This window comes from Orussus abietinus, unplaced genomic scaffold (genome assembly GCF_000612105.2).
Source record: "Orussus abietinus isolate OABI.00-Male unplaced genomic scaffold, Oabi_2.0 scaffold23, whole genome shotgun sequence".
Classification (NCBI taxonomy): domain Eukaryota; kingdom Metazoa; phylum Arthropoda; class Insecta; order Hymenoptera; family Orussidae; genus Orussus; species Orussus abietinus.
In genome coordinates this window covers 57,597-75,812 of record NW_019394258.1, presented here as the reverse complement: position 1 = coordinate 75,812, position 18,216 = coordinate 57,597, and the positions used below count along the sequence as shown (strand labels likewise).

The 18,216-nt window shown below is 48.0% G+C and overlaps 1 protein-coding gene across 3 annotated transcripts in view; it reads left to right on the top strand.

Annotated features, from left to right (window-relative positions):
- Positions 1 to 18,216, top strand: part of LOC105696701 (disheveled-associated activator of morphogenesis 1) — a 32,671-nt gene that overhangs the window by 12,896 nt on the left and 1,559 nt on the right. The window contains exons 1-11 of one of the 3 annotated variants that reach the window (XM_012419394.2): positions 536 to 932; positions 10,014 to 10,121; positions 14,355 to 14,663; positions 14,898 to 15,122; positions 15,211 to 15,808; positions 15,887 to 16,161; positions 16,243 to 16,575; positions 16,684 to 17,159; positions 17,275 to 17,711; positions 17,815 to 17,942; positions 18,045 to 18,215. In XM_012419394.2, the coding sequence (XP_012274817.1) occupies positions 894 to 932; positions 10,014 to 10,121; positions 14,355 to 14,663; positions 14,898 to 15,122; positions 15,211 to 15,808; positions 15,887 to 16,161; positions 16,243 to 16,575; positions 16,684 to 17,159; positions 17,275 to 17,711; positions 17,815 to 17,942; positions 18,045 to 18,215 (3,099 nt within the window). In that variant the 5' untranslated portion in view covers positions 536 to 893. Of the gene's footprint in view, positions 1 to 535; positions 933 to 9,614; positions 9,840 to 10,013; positions 10,122 to 14,354; positions 14,664 to 14,897; positions 15,123 to 15,210; positions 15,809 to 15,886; positions 16,162 to 16,242; positions 16,576 to 16,683; positions 17,160 to 17,274; positions 17,712 to 17,814; positions 17,943 to 18,044; position 18,216 lie in introns of those variants that run through there. The other 2 variants (XM_012419393.2, XM_012419392.2) reach the window with 2 other exon arrangements.

The window sequence follows — 18,216 nt, the reverse complement described above, 5'->3', positions numbered from 1 at the left end:
ATGTATCATTCCATTTAATTTATTAAGCCTTCACACCTGCCTCACCACTAATTCGCTCTCCATGAAATTGATAAGTACCTGTAAGTCTCCCAACATATATTTGCAATAATCCCATGATTTGCAATTGAATCCCCCGGAAAATAAATCCTAGAAAAGATAAGCGTATCGCTATCTCATGCCATTTCCTCAGGGTTAGATGTCGAACTTTCGAATTTCCCTCGGTCAAAATATTCCATTTGACATTCTCATTCGCGCTTAACCGAAAATATTTCCCTGGTAGTCGGTAATTAAGGCCCGATGTAAGTAAGTTACAGGGAATTAAAAATAAAGATATGTAAATAATCGACGCGCTTACTGATAGTTCTATCGGGTCTTCGATAGGGCCGCTTCCTTGGAGGAAATCGGGCCCCTCGATCGCCGACCAAGTAGGGCCCCCTTCCAGAGGGGCCCCTCGGCCGAGCGCCTGCACCTGTGCACCTTCCACCTTCCTAGGTGTTGCGTTTTCACCTGGCAGTCGATGCCAGGACAGCGCGCCGAGAGGATCCTCGCTCGGCGCTCGCGAGTCGCGACCAGGGACGAGAGACTCTCTCTCTTTTCGGGATTCCGCGATAATACTTGAATACTTGAAAAAGAGCCTCTAAAAAATCATCTCGCACGTTGTTCAGTGCCCGAGTGTCCGTTTAACGTTTATCCAATTTTCGGGATTTTTCGAACATTTGGATGTTAAAAAATTGTATACATTTATTAAACGCCAATGCATCGAAATCTCTTCATTCTAGAGGCGCCTTCGCGAGTATTCTCGCGATGTGCGGATTAATTACCAAAGGAGTGCTCATTGAATTTCGCTAAGTGCAACTTTACTCTTTTTGACCCTCCTTCGGAGTCGGATCACAATGGACACGGTCTTGGAGAAAATGGGGAGGCTGAATCTGGTAAATTTTAATTATATATATATATATATACATATATTTTTTTTCAAGTCACGATTAATATTTGCGAAGCTAGAATCGCAGTTGAGGCTTTTTAAAGAGTCGCGAGTGCGAAATTTTGAATTATGTATTTTTTTTACGTTGGAATTATATATATATATTTTTTACGTCACGATTAACGTTCGCGAATCTAGATTCAAAATTGAAACTTTTTAAAGAGTCGCCCGTGCGAAATTTTGAAATCAATTTTTTTTTTTCGAGTTATGATCGACGTTCGCGTATCTAGAATCGAAGTTGAGGGGTTTCGAGTGAACCGGGAAGTGCGAGTCTTTTTTTAAAGAGCCGCGCGTGCCGGACACGTGTCATCGTTAGGTGCGTTCCCAGGAGGGAAGGCCTTTGAGAGTTAATTGCGAGAGCTAATGAGTAGGCAATTTCATTTGCTGTTTTCGAGGACTTAGCCTAGTACTCGGACGTACGGAGGACTTTATGAGACGACTTGTGCCTTTTTCACCCGCGGATCGTTCCTTCGTCGCGGTCATCACCTGTAATTAGACAAAAACAGGTGACGTGTGCCTAATACCCCAAGGGGTTTGATTAATATTAATATATTCCTGGAATTACTGAACCGCGAGGCATTATTACGGCGAAGAATGAAGACTTTCCGGCTCTGCAGGAAAACGTTAAAAATAAATCCGATTTCTAGGTATCGCTATTCAATTGTACTCTGGAATCGAATCGCGAAAATCGCATGGATGCGTCACATCGGTCTACCATAAATCCCGTCAAAAATGGCCATTGCAAAGTAAACCCCGTCGTTAAAGCCGAGGATCGTATCTCAGGGATGCAATATATGTCCCCCTCTGATAGGAATTACTGCAAAATCAGAGAATATCGTGGGAGCCCCTCGAAAGCCATCGTATTTTACTCTCCTTCCGCACGTCTTCCGCGTGCGGAAGGTATCATTAACGGCATAACGAAGACGTCATTAATTATTAACGTCGTGTCGTTTAACATTGGCGATATATTATCGAAAACTTTTGAAATCTCTCTAATCAAAAACGCGAATATACACCTACGAGTGTACCGTATTTCCATAAAACGTCTCGTAGACCTTTAATGAATTATTTTTAACTGCCCCCAAGAGGGCCGAATTTCATTGAAAAAAAATTGAAAATTCGTCAGGAGGGTTTTTACCACTGGTAAAAAATTTCCTTCTTAGGTGTGGAATTTCTTTTAGGGGGAAAAAAAATTGTATTTTTATTCTTTGCTGGTCCGAAGAGACTCGAGACGAAAGATATTGGTCCAGTGTTTACGGATCCGGCGTCTCGCGAGAACAGGGAGCGATTGTGATATTTCTTAGTTCGTTAGAGTTTTATAGCCTCGAAACGACCGGTTTGCGATAATATCGGTCCACATTTCCACGTGGTATCGGCTCGCGCGGATTCGTTCCGCGCACGTAGAGGCGCGGAAACGAGCGTTTCGACGTTCAGACCCGGCCTGGTCTTTAATGTTTTCCTACCTCGGTGTTTTCACGAGCGCAGATCGGTCGATTTATCGATGCCGATCGGCCCGATCGTATAATTTTATCGGCCGATATCACCAACGAGGTGTCTCCCTTCTACGCGCGTCCGCGTGCCAGGAATTACCCGCGAATTATCCGCCGACGGAATTGCAGGTCGGATCGATTTCGAATCGCTACCGTGCGATTGCAATCGACCAAGAAAAGGAAAAACTCACCGGGTGCAGGAAAATCGTTTTCACTCCAAGACACCCTTAAGCTATTCCACAAGGAAACGGCGAAACAAAGTAAATGCAAGAAATTCGTGAAAACGGGTATTTGGACATTTCATTCATGCGATTCATTTATATGCAAATGCAATTATTCTCCTAGGTGGATGATTATTTGATCAGTGGTTATTTCTATTTTTTTATTTTCCGAGCCGAGTCTAGGAGCGTTTAGGGGTAAATTCAATTTTCCCACGATTAAGGGGAAATTATCAAATACGGTGCGAAAGCCTCGGCCCCCTTGCGCCGGGCTCAATTTCATTCGCGCAATTTTCCCGGGCCCTAATTACGGGTTATGTAAAGAGGAGCGAGGATCGGCGAACAGATTTCAAGGCGTATTGTGCGTCTCCATTGTGCGTTGAGAATTACGCTATCAAGGCACGCGTCATTCCGAAGTGCGGGAACGAAGGGGTGACGTTATCGCGGGGTATCGGGGAATCTTACAGCATGTTGTGGTAGATTTTTTGATATCATGTTATACCGTTTATTTGTTATATAATGCGCACTTTATAGCGATATGGAAGTGGCATCGGAGGGGCCTCATTCATCTGGAGGCGCCGAGTCGTTTGAAATTTGACAACGCGAATTTGGAATTTGGAAGTTTGACACCCATGATATGACTTTTTTAAAAATTTATTTATGAACTTAGAAATAAATTTATATATAGTTTCATCATCGATTGACTTAAGACGCCACTTTGATATCGCCTTAACGTGATATGAAAGGGTCATACTCTATACATATAAATGTGAAAATATGTACAAAACTTTTGTCCAAACTGGGTGTGCCGAATTATTTGAAACTTTAATACGTGATTATGGAGGCTCTAAGGAAGAACGCGATACTCGTAAAATGTCATTTTTCGAAAAAAAAATCCTTTTTTGGGTTCTTGTCAGAGGTAATACAAATTTTTCTTTCGAAAAATGAAATTTCACGAGCATTGCGTTGGGGCCTCCATAATCTCGCGATGATGTTTCACAAATGATTCGGTACCCCCAATTTGGAGAAAAGTTTTATGAATATTTTGACATTTTGTTATGTATATATGACACTTTCATATCACCGAATTTCATATCTCGAAGCGGCGCCTCGGTCGGATATCTTCAAAGGATCATCTTCGCTATGGATGTCTGTTCATAACTCGTAGGTGTCAGGTCGAAAGGAGGAGGGAAACAAAGAGACGGAGAGGCCGATTCTCGGGGGAGCTCGTTAGGCTCACCGTTACATGAAACGAAACTGGGAAACGGTCGCCGATGATCGCGAAGTCGCGGATACTTCGCGCAGAGGCGGATCGACAGGGAGCCGCACCTAAATTCTAGGTTTCCTCGATGCACCGTGCACTTTGCATCAATGCAAACCCGTAGGAGCTTCATTTACCGAGGGAGGCTCGGAATTGCAATTTTGTGCACTCCGCATCAATGTGAACCCGTAGGAGTCTCATTTACCGAGGTAGGATCGCAATGGCGATTTTGTGCACCGCGGATGAACGAATTTCGATCGACCGAGAACAGCTGATCGATTGGCTGCACCCGATGCTCTCATGAGGATGTCCCGTCTTGCGACGAAGTGAGATCCTCTCCTGGGACTATCTCATTTTGAGATAATCTCTCGAAACGATCCGCTGTATGCCGATGTGAGATGACCCTCCCGTGGGAAAATCTCACCTCGTGATAACCCTCTTGTGAAATAATCATCCTATATTCCGGCCTGATGAGATAATCCTATTTGGAAAAAAATCCTCTCTTGAGATGATTATACTTTCTTCGTGTACTCTACGAAGACGAAGATATCCCCAAGCCCACGGTTATCAGGAAACTCGGAAGAGTTTCGCGGCAAATACATTTAGAAGCATGCGGGGACGGCACCGAATTCTTCACGCCGAAGTTCGGCACATCAATTTGATAAATATTTTTTACTCTCGGACAGGAGAACTTATCATGGATATATGTTTGGCGTAATAACTATCTAAGCTCCACTGTTTTGGCCGGCCACGTGGACGTCCTAACCCTACTTCCGTGACCCCTCTAGTGGGACTTTTGCAGCCATCCTAACCTTACTTTTATGACCACCCTTACCCCACCTTTGTAGCCATCGTAACTCCACTTTTTCAAAAGTCCGACCGTCATTCCAGCCGCGATTTGTCTCCGCGTAATTCGCTAACGAGCCCATTGGCATTCCTCGTCCGGGAGTCGTTTCGCAACGACGAGGAGCACGGCACCGATAAACCGATTTCCCTCGAGAGGACCTTTACGAGGCCATGGTCTGCGTCGAGGAGAAAATACAAAAGCAACGACGAAGGGAGACGTCGCGAAATCGTCGCGCCGCGCAATTAGCCTCGCAATGTGCCGGGTGCACATTGCGCGATCCTCCCGCTTACGAAAGGACCTCTACTCGTGGTTGAGGGATACGTGTATAGAGTGCCAGGACGAGTACAGGCACCAGTGTACGCGCGAGTAACGCGAGTAATGCGAGTGATGAGCCCGAGTGCGCGCCCAGCCGCGAGGAACGAAAAACGGCGGCGGCTCTCACCGGAGATATTTCAAGAGTGAAACCTGGCCCGGGTGATCCGCTTCCGACCCTTTCCTAGTCTCTCTTTTCCCTCGGGATCGATCGATCGATCGATCGATCCGATCGGTTCGCCTCTTCCTCCAGACGTACGTTCCGATAGGTCGGGCCTTTACTTGCCGCCTCGTTTCTTCGTTTCCTCGTTTCCCCTATTTTTCCTCGCCTCGTTGCCTCCGTGCAAAAGCCTCGACTCCGTTGCATCTAGAAGCATGCAAATTACTAGACGGAAGAGTTCCCGACGTTATGCATTCTGGTCGTGGGGAATTATTTTTTGAGGTTCTGACGGGTACAATCGCGGGTGATATGAGAAGCGGCTCGCTGTTAATGCAGATGGGAAATGTTGAATCAGTCCCTTTGGATGAGACACGCTCTTCTTTTTTTTTCTTTTCTTTTTTTTTATGGGACTCCATCGAACTGGATGAAATTTTAGTACTCGAGAGGAAGGGGGAAATGCTCGTAAAAAATTGGGTTTTGTTTCGAGCGACTGGTTTCGAGGAGTTCGTATCCCCTTAAAGAGGTCTGCCGAGGTGTTCCCATGTAAAAATGAAATCATAGACCTAGGATGTAGTCCCGTAATTCTTCGCGCCTCTTGCCGGCTCTACTAAATACAAGTTACGCGCGGAGATATAATATACAATGAGTGTCATGATAAAACAATAGCGGTTTTGAGTGCAACCTGGGGCCATAAAGCGCATGGATGCATATGCTCTTGGCGCGAACCGTTACCGGACTACAGGGTCATCGACGTCGCTCCAATTTTGAGGTTTCCGTCCTGTTCTCACTTGTGGCAAAATTGAGTTCGCAAAAAGAGTCGATTTTATTCGGTGAAATATTACCGGAATATTAATCGATTCTGATTTCGGTGCAAAATTCCTGGAACATCAGTCGATTTGATTTCTGTGCAAAATTCCTGTAATATCAGGCGATTTGATTTCGGTGAAAAATTCCTGGAATGTAGGTCGATTTAATTTCGGTGCAAAATTCCTGGAATATCAGTCGATTCCGATTTCGGCGCAAAATTCCTGGAATATTAGTCGATTCTGATTTCGGTGCAAAATTCCTGGAATATCAGTCGATTTGATTTTGGTGCAAAATTCCTGGAATATCAGGAGAGGCCGAGAGTCCCGAAGAATCTCTTCGGGCGCCCCCGAGTGGACCCCGAAGATCGAAGCTCCTCGATTTTTTTCCCGGGATCAATCGGATCGAGGAGCAAAGCAAATCGAGAACGCAAGACCAATCGGGATGGATCGAATGCCGATCGATTGCCCTCGTCGGTTTCGAAACGACCGAGACCGCGGGTGGCACGCAGGAATTCGACGGCTATCGGCCGAGCCTTTCTACTTCTTCTCTCTCTTTTTCCGGGCGCTGTAACGATCGGCTAATCGGGAAAGTAACGGCCCGTGAATTAACATACGTCAAAAGCCCACTCCCCCCGAAATCCTGCATCGCGGCGAGACGTAGAGGCGTCGAAAGTCGGCGCCGCCATTTTGGAGAACGCCGCGCGTCCTTAGGAAAAGCGAAATCCGATTTTCGTGCGGTGGAAGTTTTTCCAGGTATGCTTGGATTGACGTCAACTCGTATCTTTAGACTCGACTATGATGGCATTGGTCGCGTGCTTCTCACGTGATGGCGATGGGCTTAACAAGTCATCGCCGCCACTTTGGAGAACGCCGCGCGTCATTTGAAAAGCGATACCCGACGACGCAATCAACGAAAAGTTATGAAATAATTTTATCACCTCAACCAACTCGACTGTATATTGCGTTTATTTTTACGTTTGGGCTCGATAATCAGTGGACATTTTCGCGTGACTCTTGCTCGATGGCGATCGGCTTTGGGACTCATCGCCGCCATTTTGGAGAACGCTACTCCTCTTTGGCAAATGCGAAACCCGACGATATGTAATCAACGAAAAGTAACCAAATAATTTTATCACGTTAATGAATGTTTAGTACTGTTGAAAGGTATCGATATTTTATTGTTTTTGTTGTTTTTTTTTGCGTTTAAGCTCGATAATCGGTGGAAATGGTCGCGTGGCTCTCGCGCGATGGCAACGGACTTTACGAGACTTGGCGAGAAAAGAGGCTAGGCCTTGCTCGCTAAACGGCAGTTTTACGGCACCGACCCGAAAGAATCCATGGCGCTAACAGACGGGAAAAATAGTCCGGTGATTACGCGCATATATGGCGGACAAATACGGGCTCGATGCCTCGTAACAGCTCTCGCGAAATTGCAGGTTAATAACGTAACGGCTCGACAATGCGCGCGGACAGAGGCGGGAGCGATCTCGTTAAACGGGCATTCTCTCATTGACATTTTTACGGTCCTTTAACATTTCCTTCCCTAATGCATCGTTTCCATTCTACCTCCGACACACTTGCGACACCCTCATATAGACTTCGCGCTCTGAAAGCAAATTATCCGTGAATTTCGTACATTTTTAGAAATCATGCCGAACACCGTAGAACGAGTTTCGAATTCCTTGGACTTTCATTAAGACACTTTTTATTGCCTGTGAAATACAGAATTGTTTATTAAGAGAAGGACATGCCCCAGTTGACTTTAGTAGCTTATTACGAGCATTATTGGAGCTCGTTCGATTTTTGGGGCCTTTTCTCTCTTGGGAATTCTTTCTTTCTTTTTTTTTCTTCTCTCTTTCTGCTTTCTTCCTCTCGGGACGATCGTAAACATCTTGGAGGGATCTTCTCGGCGACTTTCTCGATCGGCCGGCACTCGGTAAGAAGTTTCGTCTTCTCTTCAGGTTTGGCCTCGACACCCGCGATCGGAGTCGCGTGACGTCGAAAGTGTTCCCGCAGGTTTTATTCTCGCCGTTGACGCACGTCGAGAAAAATCGAGCCCGACGATTATGAGATGCAATTTTGCTTTACGACCCTAACGAGTCGACTAGATAGAGGAGGGATCCTCTTTTATGCGGCGGATTATCAGCGCGTTACTTAACCCACGACCCGAGGGTCGATTCCAATCGATCCCTATCAATTCCCACCAGGCGGCCTCTTTCTTCTCCTTCAATGCACCTTTTCTCGTATAAAATATGCCTGATGTTAATTTACGTTAATGTAAAAAAGCCTCGCCTTAGCGGAATTAAGGCTTCGCTCGGTGACGTTACCTTTGCGGATTTCTTATTTTTATTTATTAATTCTTTTTATTCAGGGCTTTCTCGCTTAGGTGGAAAACAAACCTCTCTTTTTCTCTCTTTTTATTATTCCTTCACGTATCAAACATGCGCGATGTTAATTTGCGTTAATTTACAAAAAGCCTCGCCTTAGCGGAATTAAGACTTCGCTCGGTGACGTTACCTTCGCGGATTTCTAATTTTTATTAATGTTTCTTTACTCAGGGCTTTCTCGCTTAGGTGGAAAACAAACCTCTCTTTTTCTCTCCTTTTATTGTTCCCTCGGGAGCGCGTTGGGAGAAAGCGAATCGTCGACAAGGTGCCAACAAGCCATGTTGGAATTACTTAAAGACGTTTACTTGCGACGAGTACTCGTCTCGCACGCGTTTAGACTCGGAATTCGAGTTCCGGGAGTCTGTCGGGAACGCGACTCGAAAGTCCCGGGTCTTTTTCGCGAAAAGCGCGGTTCCGTGTCGACTTTATCGCACTTCCGGTACACGACATCGAGTCACTTTCGTGACCCAGTCGCGAGACTTGCCTAAGAAGCAAAACACGGCAATCCCGGTCGAGCCTGATGACATTTTAAACGAGCACCCGAGATTTTTTAGAGACCCGAGAGAGATTTAAACAATTTATGGAATTTAAATTACATGGATCTGTGCACTGCGAGGTAAATAAAAAACAGCGAAGTGCAACATCAGTTATCCCCCGACTTGATGTTCAGAGATATAAGAGATAGATTAAAGATATTTCTGAAAAATTACCAAAAAAAAAATGTTCAAAGGCTTTTCAACGATTTTTCATATGAGTTGTTGGAATTTATTTACTGGTATAAATTCTCTGGACCTTACGGGCAGGTCTTGAATCGTGAAATTTCAGTACTTGAGAATACGTGATTTATTTTGACATTTACATGAGAAATTGAAACGGCCGACCCAGGGGAATTTCTGCCGGCGATATGAGTTAGGTAATCACGCACGTAAATTTCGAGTCCACGGGGAATGCCGATCGATACGCGACGGATTTACCTTGACACGGTGGGAAATGGCAAGCCCGATTCGTCGAGGCGGTGTAAAGTCAACGGGAACGAGTCGCCTTGAAGATGTCACGAGGCTGATATGCATACGCGTCCGATAAATTACATCCTACAATTGGTCGAACTTTCGCGCGATAAGGAGGCCGTACTTTCGATAAGGTGTCTACCTGGTGTTTCAACGGAGTGTTTCGCGGAGCCATACTCGGAGAACACGCGAGAGTCTCGTCGGCTTAAAATCATTTATTCAACATAGTCAAGATTTAGAGTTTGGTAAAATTCGAGGCAAATTCGGGGATTGAAGTATATTCCGGCCACTTCCCTTATCGGGTACCCACCGTTCCCCTGGAACATGTTATCAACGCCACTTTCATGGAGACGGTACCTTTCCTGCGTAGGTATTCTTCGGAGGTGTTCAAACGGACAGGGTTCAGACCGAGGGGAAAATAATTTTTTCAGGGATTTATTTAGACGTCACCGTATTTTTTCTTAGATACTTAAGGAGCGAGACTAGGTGGAGAAATTGTGATAATAATTTAATAAGGTCTCTTCTTTTATTTCTTTCCAGCGGATTCCCAGCTGCCCGGTTAAGAGTCCGCAGCCCTTGAAGGAGTTCGTCGGTCGCTGCCAGGCGATGCCGTCTCGCGTCAAGAAGTCCTTCTGCGGTTGTCTTCAGGTGAGCAAAGCACTCCTCCGAGATGGCCCATCCTCGCATTATCGATCCTCCACACTCGAGGCCCATTAACCCTGCGGAAGGGAAGTGTTACGAGAGGTCCAAGAGCTCTCGAAAGGACGACGTTCCTTCGCCTCGACCCTCCCACCTGTGTGCACCTCCGTAGTTCCGGAGGTATGGGGTAAAGAAATCTCCAGGAACCTGGAATTCGCCACGATCCTCGTTTTTTAAATCCTACTCGACACAAGATATTCCTTCGGGACCCCCCTATTTTTTTTTCTTTCTTTCTGATAAGGTAAATCGCGGGGTCTCAATTGCCCGAGCCGTATCAATTAATCCAGGAATTAATTAAAATGTTTCTTCGCCCTCGGCGCCTCCTAATTCCATTATTCGCGTATTCCGTGCCATTCAGAAATATCCTTTCGAGTCCCTTCTATTTTTTTCTTTTTTTTTTATTTCTAAATAAGGTAAAACGCCGTGTCTTAATTGCACGGGCCAGGTCAATTAATCACCGAGGAACCCGTTCCTTGTCTTCGTTCCCTGTGTTCGACGCGAGTGTGGGACGCGACCTGGGGAAAAATCTCAACACCGAACACACCCAGCCCCGTCGAGGGGGAATTCTCGACTTCGTCGTCCCGAAGACGGGCGACACTCGCGACATAATCGGCCTACGTGTTTTCCACGCAGCACGTTACTCGAGTTCCCCTGGATAATGAACCTTAGGCACCTGGGAGAGGCTTGGCTCCTGGGAAGCCGAGACCCAGTGGGCGTTCCGTCTCCTGGAGCAAATCCATCGATGGACTTTTAGAATCGCTCAATGGTCCGCACCGTCATGGGCTAGCCAATATCATTCATTAAAAACAAAAGAAAAATCACCCCCGTCGATACACACCCTGATGGAATAATTTTACACACCTGGTGACATCGCAAATCCCATGGGAAGCGATAATCATATATAAATGAATTAATATATTAATTCAATAAATAGACCGGCATATCTAGCCATTTTATTCAGTCTAGAGGTGTACCGTCCCAGGATATACGAGTGCACCGAGAAAATAAATCCATCAAACCAAAGGAATATTTTATTCATTCAAGGGAGTTAAATAAATTGTCAGGATTACAAAGAAATCCTGCATTCGATTTATTCCAGTTTGAGTGAAATATCATTATTCTCTTAATTGATAAAATATATATCTGGTTCGATGATACTTTCTTCACAGGGTGGGTATATTTTCCTTGTCCCTCCCGTTCTCTTCGGGGAACTTTTAAGAGATATCCTTCCTGGCGAGGTCTCCCGAGTTTTTCTCCTCGACGATATGTCGAGGATTTATATGAATTAATCCACTCGCTTTCATCCCAGGGTCGCAGAAACGCGACCGGACGATCAAGATCGCGGGGGTCGGTCTTTGGAATTCCTTCTCGAAGGCAGCTTGGCGGAATTCCATTTCGTGTCGGGCTTCGAAGGACAGCTGTCGCCGTGACGGATATCTCGCTCTACAAAAGAAATTCCCCGGTAAATCGCTACCGTTATTTGTCGCCTGACGTCACTGGTACCACTGACCCTGATTCGTGCGCGGGACGTCGCGCGCGGTTTTTTTTTCTTTTTTCTTTTTCGCCTCTTTCCGGGTTTCCAGGCCCAGGGTTAGGCGTGACGAAGAATCGGCCGTTAAATAATTCAAGCATTCGAGCCGGCGAGGAAGGAATCGAATATTCTGACCGCGGATCGCCGAGGCCTTGCAATGTCACGGTCCCGTCCGTCTTCCACGGGGTCTTTGACATCGTGACCGTAAAGGCGAGCACCGGCGCAGGTGATTTTCGAAACGGCGGAATAATCGCCCGGACTCTCCACCTGGTTGTCCTCGCTCTTCCGCGAGGTCGGAAATCGATCTCGATGGAACCCCTGTATCCTGTATCCCGTTGATCGTCCAGGGCGACGATAGAAATTTCACGAGATGGATCCTATGAGCATGAAGAATCTCGAAATTCATTTCTTTTTTTTCTTCGATTAAACCTCGAGTTCATTCATCGAACTACAAATTATTAGAGGACGAGATGAAAATAATTCCACCGAGAAAAAAAAATCGACCTCGATCGAACCCTTGTATTCTGTATCCCGTGATCGTCCAGGGCGACGATAGAAATTTCACGAGATGGATCCTATGAGCATGAAGAATCTCGAAATTCATTTCTTTTTTTTCTTCGATTAAACCTCGAGTTCATTCATCGAACTACCAATCATTAGAGGACGAGATGAAAGTAATTCCACCGAGGGAAAAAAAATTCATTAAACCAAAAAGAAAATATTCTTTCGAGTGGTAGGAAAGAAATATTGCGTTAATTTCAAGAATAATTATTTGGCTCAAAATGAACTGTCACAATTCCGATACAAATGTGGCATTTAATTTAGTCGAACTTATTCGAGTCGAATAAGTCTTTGGTTCGATAATATATTTCCTTTTTTCGGTGTGGTGAAATATTAGGAAAAAAAAAAAAGGGTCCTGAGTTCATTTTTTTATTCCACCCGTGAAGTGCAGCAGATTTTCTCAATTTAAAAAATGGAGGATAAAAATCCAGAGGCCTCGATCGAGCGATCCGATCGATAAATGTCAGGCGGTCACGTTTCCTGCGACTTTGCATTTTTCCGCCGACGTCCGAGCACGCGAGCTCGCGGCTCTCGAGCCATGTCCGAGCCCGGACCGCACGCGCCTTCTCCGATGCGTGATCGACATTTATTATACACGAGAACGTTTATTCCTCCCGAGATCGAGCTCCCATCTCCGCGCCCCTCCCTCGCGGTGTCTCCTTTCGCGCTCTTCTCTTTGCCCGCCGAGAGCGCATCGTCCTTTCCGCGTGGTCTTGCACGCAGGGCAAGATCCTGCCCGAGTGCACTCATCTGGAGATGCGCTTAACGGACCCTCCAGGACATGCCTGGATAAGCCGTTTCCGTATCGATGGAGGCGAGGGATCAATGAGTCCTGCGTCGTTCACCTGTCGCACCGGCGAAGGACCTTCGATCAGCTGATCGCGATTTAAATGCTCCTGGTCATTATTTTTTGGATTTTATGAATGGAAAATATATTTATACTGCGAGTAGGATCGAAATCCCTCTTCTCGCTATCTCCGGAATGATTAGAAAATTAATAAGCGATGAGGTATTTAATATAGGAGGCTTCAAGGAGTATCGCTAATCGGGTTCCTATCGATCGGCGGGTTGGCGTTTCTTCGGATATCTCGCGAGGAACGCGTTTTCCCGCTTCCTGGGAGCGTTCCTGGGATTCCTTGCGCTCGTCCGCGGAATCCCCGGGTATTAAGGAGTCTTGACAGCGGAATGCACGCCGGCTCGTTGAACATGGCAGCGGATGTATAATTCTCGTCGTTTACAATCAACGAGGGAGGATGCCGGGCTCCCCAAAAAGAGAGGGTGCCCGGCATCTCCTGGGATTCCTCCATAGAGCGATCTCTCCGGGTGCCGAGTGACGTTTGCAAGCGATAAATCGGCCCGATGTGCGAATCGGTAATTTCCTAGTCACGTGTGAAAGTACCCGAGGAATCCAGGACCCATGCGGAGCCGGTCCCCTGACCTTTGCCGATGGTTATTGCCTCCTGGCTCGGAGTCTCCTGGATGTCGAGGATCTCTGCCGGCGATACGGTCATCTTCACGCTCCTTAAGGTCGTGGTCGGGACGTCTCTTATCCGGGACATTCCCTCCTAGAAGCTGGAAATTGAAGAAAATTCTCAGGACTTTCGGCTACCTCGAAGAGGGTCATAAGAATCCCCTAACGGGAGGATGTCTCTCCTCCTTCAGGAACCGACTCGATCAGGAAATTTCGCGCCTCTTGCCGACCTCGAAGGAAGTCGTAAAATCTGCTTAAGCTCGTTGTCAGGAGATTTTATCCGGTAATTTTCCTCCGGGAACCTCCCGGAGGGATTTCGGCTTCGCCCGGTTTCGGGGTCACTTTTACCGACCTGGATGAAGGCCGTCGAAATCACGTAACTTCTTGGTTGGGACATCTTTTTCCGGTATCTTTCCTCCAGGAACTTTCCGGTAAGCAGTCGTCGTCACGGAGTTGGCCACGAAATTTCGCCCAATTTCACGGCCACTTTTACCGACCTCGAGGAGGGGGCCTCCTTTCCTCTCTTTTCCTCCGTCCGTAGGACGCGTTTACGGCCGCAAATCGGCTCTATAAATTCCTTCGGAATTGACACAGAGATTTGCGTCTTTCTTTTCTTAAGGATGACGAGCCACCGGAGATCACCTACTGCGTGGTGGAGCACACGGGTACGCTCACGTTACAAGCGATGACGCCGACCTTGCCGATGCCGGCCGAGGAGGAGCTGAACAAGATGTTCCTGGAGCTGGTGGACGAGCTGGACCTGACCCAGGCCAACAGGCAGGCGGTGCTGGCGTTACCTGCGAACAAGAAATGGCAGATATACTGCTCAAGAAAAGGAAACGGCACTCTGGACGACGGGGGACTGAGGACGACGGACCTCAGCGGCGACCCCGAAGACTACATCGAAAGGGTGCGGACGATAGCAAACGTGAGTTCCTTTCCGCCTTCTTCGTCAATCCCCACACATATCCCCTCGAATGCACCCAGGCATGGAATCACTCGACTGAAAAGAAGAAAGGACGATACCGACCTCCTTAAGCCTCCAAATATGGAGCGAGGAGTGAAAGTGGTAGAACGTATGAATGGAGTCAGCTCGGTGTGCACCGCGATTTAATTGCGACACCTGAAAGTGTACGAAGTCGTAACAGGAGGAATTTTTCAGAGTCCGTTTTCCGAGGAGGGCGAAGAGGTGTCGAACCAGATGCGGCAGGTGGAGGCGCTGAAGACAGCCCTGAGGACCCAGCCCCATAGCTTCGTCCTCAGGTTCATCGAGCTGGATGGCCTTAATGCTCTTCTTCAGGTTCTGGGCACCATGGGCGCCGAAGCCGCGAATAGCAATTTGCATACGAGTGTCATTGGGTGTCTCAAGGCCTTGATGAACAATTCCGTAAGTCCCTGGCTTGGGGTAGTTCGATGTTGAAGAGGTGTTGGAGGTCCTGGTGGGTGTCTGGTCCTGATGGAGGAATTCGTTTCAGAATGGTCGAGCTCACGTGCTGGCTCATCCCACGGCCATTAACACGATCTCGCAGTCGCTGGCGACCGAGAACATCAAGACGAAGATATCCGTGTTGGAGATCCTGGGCGCGGTCTGTTTAGTCCCAGGAGGTCACCGAAAAGTCCTGGAAGCGATGCTGCACTTCCAGCAATACCACTCGGAGCGGACGCGCTTCCAGAGCATCATAAACGACCTGGACAAGAACTTCGGGATCTACAAGGATAATTTATCCCTGAAGACTGCCATCATGTCCTTCATAAACGCCGTGCTGAATTACGGGCCGGGACAGGTGACCCTGGAATTTCGGCTGCACCTCAGGTACGAGCTCCTGATGCTGGGCATCCAGCCGATCATCGAGAAGCTGAGGAAGTACGAGAACGAGACGCTGGACAGGCACTTGGACTTCTTCGAGATGGTCAGGAACGAGGACGAGAAGGAGCTCGCCAGGAAGTTCGAGAAGGAGCACGTGGACACGAAGAGTGCCACGGCGATGTTCGACCTCCTGAGGAGGAAGCTCGGCCACACGGCCGCCTATCCTCATCTCCTCAGTCTTCTGGAGCACTGCCTTCTGCTGCCCCGTGAGTTCCTGGCCAAGGCATATGCTCGTGGTGAGATTGCTTTACGATGTTAATTTCATGATGGAAACTCCTTTTCAGTGGATTACGGGTCCTACCCTCAGCACTGGTTGCTGTTCGACCGGATCGTCCAGCAGATCGTCCTGCAGTCCGAGGGTAGCGATCCTGGGAAGACGAGGAACCCCGACGTGGCGCCGATCGACATCAACGTCAAGGAAATCGTCCACCTTCTGGCCAAGGAGGAGGAGCTGGTGGCCGCCAGGAAGAAGGCAGAAGAGCTGGAGAGAGAGAACACGGACATGTCGACGAGGCTGGCCAAGAAGGAGCAGGAGCTGGACCTCAGGACGCAGGAAAAGGTGAACTAAAACTGTCCGTTTGGTCGTATTCGAATATGGGTAGAAGGGCTAGAAGAGTAACGAGAGGTCCTGCTTATTCAGGAAGACATGGAAGCCAGTCTGGCGAGGATCAAGGAGCGTCTCGAGAAAGAGACCTCGATGCACATCGAGACCAAACAAAGGATCTCGGAGCTGCAGGACACCATGGAGGCCCTATCCCGCCAGGTGAACAATGAGAAGATGGAGCGGAAACGGCTGGAGCAGTTGGTCGCCTCTGGCAGTCTTCCAGATGATGCTAAGGCCACGATAAAGATCGTCGAGGAAGAGGTTGTCGAGAAGGTCGAGGCGAAACCTACTCCACCACCGCCGCCACCTCCACCGCTGGCTCCTCCACCTCCACCTTCGCTGATGCCGGCTGCACCTCCTCCCATGAAGGTGAACAGAATTTCTGAGCCAGATCGAAAGTCAACCCTGAAGACCCTAGAAGAGGAATGGTTAGTTCCTCTGCATTGTATTTTCTAAGCGAGCGTTTCTATAATCCAGGTCGAGATCGTGAAGAACGTGCCCCAGCCGAGCAACCCCCTCAAGTCCTTCAACTGGTCCAAGATCCCGGAACAGAAGCTGCAGGGCACCATCTGGTCCGAGCTGGACGACTCGAAGCTGTACAACGTTATGGACCTCGAGTCCATCGACAAGATCTTCTGCGCTTATCAGAAGAACGGCGTCTCTGCCGAGGGGTCCATCGAAGATCTACGGAACCTGGGGAAGAACAAGAAGACCATGTCGGTCATCGACTCCAGGAGAGCCCAGAACTGCACGATCCTGCTCTCGAAGCTGAAGATGTCCGACAACGAGATCACCAGGACGATACTCTCGATGGACCAGCAGAACATTCTGCACATCGACATGGTCGAACAGCTACTCAAATACATTCCATCCTCGGAAGAGGCTGCTCTCCTGGACATGCACCAGAAGGACCTGCAGAGCAGAGCGGACTGCTTCCTTTATCAAATTTCTAAGTACGTGGTGATCGTTAATTGTCATTTCATGACCCGTTCCTAAAAGCGATTCGGAGTGTCTGTAAAAATTGTGTTGGTCCTCTTCAAGCTTCGTAACGAGTGCCGTTTTCTTCAGGGTACCTCACTACGAGCAGAGGCTGAGGTCTTTGCACTACAAGAAGAAATTCGCAGCGAGCATCGCGGAATTGACCCCAAGGATGCGAGCTGTCCTGGAGGCCAGCAGACAAGTGGCCAGGTCCAGACGACTCCGGAAGCTTCTGGAACTCGTTTTGGCCTTAGGGAATTATGTAAATCGCGGAAACGCTCGCGGAAACGCCTGCGGCTTCAGACTGGCCTCGCTGAACCGCCTGGTGGATACCAAGTCTTCCTGCTCGAAGGGCACCACGCTGTTGCACTATCTCGTCCAGATCCTGGAATCCCGCTTCAGGGAAGTCCTCGACATCGAGGAGGACATGCCGCACGTGAGGACAGCTGCCAGGGTCAGCATGGCCGACCTCCAGAAAGAGGTGGCGAACCTGAAGAACGGCCTGCAAGACGTTCAGAGGGAAATCGGTAAATACCGAGATATCTTGATTATAAATTCCATCGAAAGAAGAAAAGGAGGATTAATACCCCGTTTATAGATGGCGTTGTTAAAAGTAGCCATTTCTTGCAGAATTCCATCGAGGACAGTCGCAGGTGCTTCAAGGGGACATGTTCTTGCCGGCCATGAGGGATTTCCAAGCGCAAGCTACCTGTAGACTGGCAGAAGCCGAGGATCTCTTCCAGGACATGAAGACGAGAGTAAGCCATGATCTTTCTCTCTTCCTGGGATTAAATTCCGGTTTTAACTTACCCTATCTCTTTGATGAACCTTTTTTGGACCTTCTTTTATCCTTCTTCCAGTTCGACCGAGCCGTAAGACTATTCGGCGAGGACTCCGCAGGAGTTCAGCCGGACGAGTTCTTCGGGATCTTCGAGAACTTCCTTCAGGCCCTTGCCGAGGCTCGGCAGGACGTGGAGAACATGAGGAGGAAGGTCGAGGAAGAGGAACGTAGAGCGAAGCAAGAGCAAGAGG